The sequence below is a fragment of the Bison bison genome, unplaced genomic scaffold (genome assembly GCF_000754665.1).
Source record: "Bison bison bison isolate TAMUID 2011002044 unplaced genomic scaffold, Bison_UMD1.0 scf7180017849863, whole genome shotgun sequence".
Lineage (NCBI taxonomy): Eukaryota > Metazoa > Chordata > Mammalia > Artiodactyla > Bovidae > Bison > Bison bison.
The window spans coordinates 31723-39040 of NW_011480436.1; the positions used below are offsets into that span (position 1 = coordinate 31723).

The 7318-nt window shown below is 53.5% G+C and overlaps 1 protein-coding gene across 2 annotated transcripts in view; it reads left to right on the plus strand.

Moving 5' to 3' along the window:
* Positions 1–6398, plus strand: part of RDH13 (retinol dehydrogenase 13 (all-trans/9-cis)) — an 18204-nt gene extending 11806 nt beyond the window's left edge. Inside the window, exons 5-7 of one of the 2 annotated variants that reach the window (XM_010847945.1) lie at positions 621–833; positions 1545–1646; positions 6170–6398. In XM_010847945.1, coding sequence (XP_010846247.1) covers positions 621–833; positions 1545–1646; positions 6170–6291 — 437 coding nt within the window. In that variant the 3' untranslated portion in view covers positions 6292–6398. Of the gene's footprint in view, positions 1–620; positions 834–1544; positions 1647–3462; positions 5538–6169 lie in introns of those variants that run through there. The other variant, XM_010847937.1, reaches the window with a different exon arrangement.
* The last annotated feature ends 920 nt before the right edge of the window (positions 6399–7318 follow it).

Genomic DNA, 7318 nt, shown 5'->3' on the forward strand with positions numbered 1-7318 from the left:
ACAATTCGCCTGTAACACACATGTGACTATCTTCATCCGCTGCTGGCTGGGACTCAGTCATGTGACCTGGTGGAGCTGCAGCGGAGACTGGGAAATGTAGTCATTTACTGGGCAGTCTCATGGGTAACCCAAAATTCTATTACTGGAAAAGAAACGGAGAAAGGATTTTGAGAGACAGACAGCCCTCATAGAGGGCTGTCACAGGAGTTTGTGATAATTAGTTGTGGGGACTGTTTTGTGCATTGCAGGATTTTTTTTTTTTTTTGGGTGCATCACAGGGCTTGTAGGATCTCAGTTTACTGGGCAGGGATTGCACCCAGGCTGCAGCAGTGAAATCCCAGCATCCTAAGCAGAAGGCCCCCAGGCAGCTCCTGCACTGTGAGACTTTTAGCTGCACCCCTGGCCTCACCCACTTGGTGGCAGTAGCACTCCCGTACGGTCCTCAGCTCTAAGGATGGAGATTGCCTCCAGACTTTGCCAAATGCCCCCTGGAGGGCAGAGGGGGACCCTGCTGAGAAACACAGGTTATGGAAGGAGGCAATAAGGTGATGTTCTCAGTAGGGTCCTACGCCTGGGACAAGAATTGAGGAAAAGTTGTCTTTCTGTTTTCCTTCTTCCAGGCCACTTCCTTTTGACGAACTTGCTACTGGACAAGCTGAAAGCCTCCGCCCCTTCGCGCATCATCAACGTCTCGTCCTTGGCCCACGTTGCTGGGCACATAGACTTCGAGGACTTGAACTGGGAGAAGAGGAAGTATGATACGAAGGCAGCCTACTGCCAGAGCAAGCTGGCCGTCGTCATCTCCACCAAGGAGCTGAGCCGGCGGCTTCAAGGTGCGCGTGGCTGAGCCTCGCTGGGCTCCCCTCTCCGTTGGCTCCGAGCCTGAGGCGGTCCTGCCGTGACCCTGGGTGGATGGGAGGTCAAGCAGTGGCTCCAGGACAGAGCAGGCCAACCCATGACACACTTACGCCCGACGCAGACAGACAGTCGATCTCCGCGCTCTTCTCTGCTCCTCCCACACAGGCTCCGAGCCTTTGCTGTTCTAGGCCAGTGGAGCTTTGGCAGTATCTGGAGATGTTTTTGGCTGTCTGTCTGGGGAAGAGGGGCGGTTTGGGAGAGGCATCTCGTGAGCAGAGGCCGGGGTGGTGCTCAACATCCTACAATGCACAGGATAAAGAATGATCCCAGCTCAGCGTCCGTAGTGCCAAAGCTGAAGAGCCTGCCCTTTGCCCTGGCTTCTCAAAGAGGGTCTGATGACCGGCAGTGTGAGCTCACCTGAGCGCTTGTCATAACTGCAGCAACCCAGCCCCTCCCTGACCCACTGCTTTGGACTCTGGGCATGGAGCCTAGCGGTCTGGGCTTCTCCAGCCCTCCAGGTGATGTTTATACACTCAGGTTCGGATAAAAGCATGGATGTGAAGGTTTCAGAGCAGGAGGGTGATGTAGACTCGGGGGAGCCCCAGAGCCCAGGGCGGGCAGCATCAGCCTTCCTGGTAAGGGGTGAACCTGCTGTCTGCTCGCCTCACTCTTCCCTTCTGTCCCAGGCACAGGCGTGACTGTCAACGCCTTGCATCCCGGTGTGGCCAGGACAGAGCTGGGCAGACACACGGGCATGCACAGCTCCGCCTTCTCCAGCTTCACACTTGGTAAGTCCCCTCCCGGCCTGGGGTCCCTTAGCTGAACCCCTGTCCTCCCAGCTTGGGGCCCAGGGCCCTTCCTCAGTGTATTAGGGTTCTCCTGGGAAACTGAACCAATAGGATATACAGGGGTATTTAGAGAGATTGACTAGGAGGGTTTGGCTCATGCATCTGTGGGGGCCTGACCTGTATGTCAGAGGCCCAGGAATGCTGGCCCTGTAGTTCCAGCCCAAACCCGAAGGCCTGAGGTCCAGGGGAATTGCTGGTGTAAGTCCCACGCTGACTCAAAAAGCCAAGAGGGCTGGACGTCCGGGCTCAACGTCTCACCCCCAGTTAACTTCTCAGTGCCTGCCCACCTTGGGAGGGTGGATTTCACAGTCTTTACACACACCCTCACAGACACCCTGGAAACAGTATTCTCCCTGCTCTCTGGGCATCTCGTAGCTCAGTAAGTTCACACATACATTTTCTCTCTCTTTTACCTTTTGGCTGCTTCGCATGTGGGATCTTAGTTCCCTGATGAGGAATCGAACCTGTGCCGCCTGCATTGGCAGCTCTAAGTCTTAACCACTGAACCATCAGGGAAGATCCCCACACATAAAATTAACATCACACTCAGAGTCTATCTCAGGGACTTTTCCTGCTTTACCCTGTATCTTCTTTTTCTCCTGTGTCTTCCCTGGTACCAAGTCACTTTCATGTGTCTGCCCAGCCTGCCAGCCTCAGAACACCCTGGGAAACAGGCCAGAGCCTTATGTTGTTCAGCTGTTCAGTTGTGTCTGACTCTTTGCGACCCCATGGACTGCAAGATGCCAAGCCTCCCTGTCCATCACCATCTCCCAGAACTTGCTCAAACTCACATCCATTGAGTCGGTGGTGCCATCCGACCGTCTCATCCTCTGTTGCCCCCTTCTCCTCCTGCCTTCAATCTTTCCCAGCATCAGGGTCTTTTCTAATGAGTTGACTCTTTGCGTCAGGTGGCTAGAGTACTGGGGCTTCAGCTTCAGCATCAGTTCTTCCAATGACCAATGAGAAATGTTTCAGAGGAGGAGGTCGTGGGGCTGACTGCTTGGAGTCCAGCCATGCTTGGGATAGCTCCAGTTTCATCCCAAACTGGCTGGGCCACCCAGGGAAGGGACTTCTTTCCAAATCCCTATTTTCCTTATCTGCCAGTAAGTGTCATAGTAGTACCTGTCTCACAGTAGGGAGGACTAGATGAGACCGCCCTTACAAGGGCCAGCACAGTACCTGGCCCAGGTTTAGGCTGAATAAATAGTGAGAGCTTTATACTAGTGTTTGTTATCCTGGCAAACATTTTAATTGGTGGTGGCTAGGTATCAAGAATCTTAAGCTGAGCCTGGCACTGGAGATAATACACAAAAGTTAGTTTAAAGAAAGATCGGGGTGGTGGGGGTACTTCCTTGGTGGTCCGGTAGTTAAAACTATGCCTTCACTGCGGGGGCCACAGGTTCAATCCCTGGTTGGGGAACTAAGATCCCATATGCCACACATGGTGCAGCCAAAAACAAAGCAAAAAGAAAGATCGGGTGGGGTGAGGACTTGGACCTTCCATTTGCCTAGGAAAAGCCAGGGGGGCTTCCTGGAGGAGGCAGCTTTCAGGCTGGTTCCTGCATCTGGAGTTGATTTGTCTGGGCAATGCCAGGGAAGGGAGCTCCTGTGTAAGGAACCAGAGTGGCAAAGGCCTGGAGTGAGCTCTGTGGGACTCCAGGGACCCTTCTGGCTTTGGTGGGCGCTTAGCAACCTGGGGTGAGGTGTACCTTCCTCTGTCAGCGTCTGGACTGAACTCTCTGTGGACTGACTGCAGGGCCCATCTTCTGGCTGCTGGTCAAGAGCCCCCAGCTGGCGGCCCAGCCCAGCGTCTACCTGGCCGTGGCGGAGGAGTCGGAGGGCGTTTCTGGAAAGTACTTTGATGTACTCAAAGAGAAGCCTCCGGCCCCAGAAGCTGAGGATGAGGAAGTAGCCAAGAGGCTTTGGGCTGAAAGTGTCCGCCTGGTGGGCTTGGAGATGTCCCATGGATCCCATGGGAAGACGGGACAGCCGCTCCCCAAATAACCGCTGGGACCAGGTGTGGAAGCCGCCAGGGAGGCAGAGCCACCAGGGTGGAGCAGCTACTCGCCAAACCTAGCTGTCATGCCCGCTGCACCCACCAGGTGGCAGTATTGACAAGGGTCCGGCTAGTCAGCACTATGGTTTTCTCAGTAGTCATGTTTGGATGAGAGAGTTGGACCATAAAGAAGGCTGAGCACTGAGTCTTTGAAACTGTGATGCTGGAGAAGACTCTTGAGAGTCAACCAGTCCATCGTAAAGGAAATCAACCCTGAATATTCATTGGAAGGACTGATGCTGAAGCTGAAGCTCCAACACTTTGTCCACCTGATGAGAAGAACTGACTCATTGGAAAGCCCCTGATGCTGGGAAAGATGGAAGGCAGGAGGAGAAGGGGACGACAGAGGATGAGATGGTTGGATGGCATCACCGACTCAATGGACATGAATTTGAGCAAACTCTTGGAGACAGTGAAGGACAGGAAGCCTGGCGTGCTGCAGTCCATGGGGTTGCAGAGTTGGACGTGACTGAGTGACTGAACAACAAGAAATTGTCCAAGGGGTGCTGACTGCCATGCCTGTGGCTCCCTTTAGATGGTGGCATTGGCTCTTTTCTGGCCACAGTGGATTGGCCCCCAGGCGAGCATCTGGCCCAGGGCTGGCTGGCAAAGTGTGCCCTGCTGCCAACAGGTGAGCTGGGCCAGTGGATGCCTCCTCTGGGAATCCACACCAGGAGTCTTGGGGGCAGTGTCACCTGCCTCTGGTGTGGACCGTGCCTGAGACAGGGTGGCCGGTGGGCAGGTTGTCTGATGCTGCTTGAGTGAGTCCGTGGTCTGCTGTGTGGCTGTGTGCACCTCCGGTCTCCTCTCTGAGCCTTGGCTTCCCCAGTTGTTCACTGGACTACCTCATCGCATGGGGCCGAGTTTCCCCTGGCTCGGGGAACGGCAGCTGCACCTTCCTTGCCAGTGGATCTTTCCTGACGACCTGCCACGTGCCGGACCCCAGCGAGGTGCTGGAGACGCCCGCAGGAACAGACCCTGTTGTCTCCGTGTCATGCTGGCGACGTCATGGGGTCGGGGGGCGGGCAGGGAGGAACCACTGAGGAGCCCGGAGGGCCGGGACCACGGCCATCACTGCAGCTCCTGTGGGGACTTCAGTCACAGACTCTCCAACTTGCTCTTTAATAGGAAAAAAACCAAAAAACTGTAACTGAGTCATCGGTTTCACTTTCTTCCTTTACGTGTGTGTGTGTGTGTGGCGGGGGGAGTGCTAAGGAGCTGGCCCCAAAGAACTTGGATTTATTACATTTAGAAAATGGGCTCTCGACATAACTGTCACCAGGGCAGTAAACGGCTCAGAAGTTCAGACTTTTGGAGGCTAAAGGGGCCTGTTCCTCCTTTCACGTGGTGACAGTCCTTGAGGTCTGGGCGCCTTCCGAGTTAGAAGTGGGGCTGATGCTCCGCTTGGGCACAGCATGGAGCGGACCCCACAGAGCTCAGTTATTGAGGTAAAAAGTATCTTAATGTTAAAATATTTAATACTTGGGAGAACTGTGGAGGCCACATCGTACGATGCGCAAAAGGGTAGAGAAGGACCCTGTCCCAAATGCCATCAGTGCTGAGGGGGTGGGTGGGGAGGAAGCGTTTAAGACACCGCAGTGCTCCATTGACGCGGTGAGTGCTGCTCCTGTTCTCACGTTGGGTGGACAATGGCCAGAGGACTGGTGGGGGTGGCCGGGCCCCCTCCCCGTCTGTGCCCGCTGTCTTCTCTGTGGGCCGCACCTGGACACTCAGTCCTTTTTTTAAAGACAATGGGATTAAAAAGAAAAAAATTATTTGGTTGTTTCGGCCTCTTTCATTTGGGAGGGAGGGCTGTCTACCGTGGTTGCTCCTTGGCAGGTGGGATCTTAGTTCCCCGACCTGGGATCAAACCCACAGCCCCCGCTGTGGAAGCACAGACTCTTAAGCACTGGACCGCCAGGGAAGTCCCTTCTCTCATTGTTTAAGGGCCTCTTGATATCGCTTGGCCCATCCAGACAATGCAGGATCGTCTTCCTCCTTTGACATTGGCTGTTAGGAACCTAAACCCATCATCCCCCTTGCTACCCCTTTGCCGTATAAAGTAGAAGGTTCTGTGGATTAGGAACACCTTGGGGGCACCCACTTTTCCGCCGACACTGTTCTTTTCAAAATCCTGAAGCAAAGATCCTTTCTGCTTAAATTAAGAAGAATCAGCTTCACCAGGGTCGTTTGCAAGCAAGTCAACTGAAAAGAACAGATTTTTAAAATCAAAAATTCCCACTATCTGCTTGCAAAAAAAAAAAAACTTGGGATGTGTTAGCAAGAAGAGGGGTTGGAACTCAGAGTCTGATCCCACAGCCCACTCTCTTTCTGGGGGAGGGTTGTAGGTCCAAATGTCCGTGAGAACCTCTGACCACACAGAGATTTGTCTGTTACATACATGCAAGCAACCTGCGGCTCACAGCTGATGCTAACCACAAACCTTCACAACCAACATCCGCTTCCTTTCTGAAACTGAGAAACCCCGAAGACCACAAGTGTGGAGTCACACATCAGCTTCACCTTTGACTGCTTCTCTGAAGGCTTTGAGGTGGGTCACAAACCCAGCTACAACCTTCAGACGGATGGAAGACGATCAAACCGATCTACAACAAGATGGGCAAAACATAACCCAAACCCGCAGAAGCAGCCCAGAGAGGAGACAGCGGCAAAGTCGTGCACAGACCCGGGGCCCACCGTGGAAGGCGGTGCTTGGATGGGCTCTTCACGAGAGACCAGGCTGGGGTCACGTCCTTCATGCTGCCCTTTGGACTTGGAGATTCTGTCGGGATGGTTTGGGCTGCCGATCACAGAACACGAAGGGGTTAAGCTGAACTGACGTGTGCACACGACCATGTGTAAACTAGATGGCTAGTGGGAAGCTGCTGTGTAGACAGGGAGCTCAGCTCAGTGCTCTGTGACGACCCAGAGGGTGGGATGGGGGTGGAGGGAGGTTCAGGAGGGAGGGGATATATGTATCCACATGGCTTCCCTGATGGCTCAGCTGGTAAAGAATCTGCCTGCAATGCAGGAGACCTGGGTTTGATCCCTGGTTTGGGAAGATCCCCTGGAGAAGGGAAAGGCTACCCACTCCAGTATTGTGCCCTGGAGAATTCCGTTGCAGAGAGTTGGACACGACTGAGCAACTTACATTTCGCATGGCTGATTCGTGTTGTACAGCAGAAACTAAAAACCGTTGTAAAGCAATTATATTCCAATTAAAAATAAAAACAAACGGGGTCTAATCTGAGCTGACCTTCACCCCAGGCAAAGGCGAGAAGGAATTCCATTTCACAGAAGTACAAGCCAGGGGTGTGGCAGGCTTTGGGTTCAGTAACATCCTGAGGATTCCTCCTGTAAGACGGGGACCAGCAATTACTGACGTCATCACAAGGCAGGGCTCTGTGGCGGGTTGAATGCATGTGCTTCCCCTAAAAGATATGTCCAGTCCTCCCCCCAGTACCTGGGAATGGAGCCAATTTGAAAAAGAGAGTTTAAGAATTTTTTGATGTGAAACATTTTTAAAGTCAATATGGAGTTCATGATCTGAGCCATA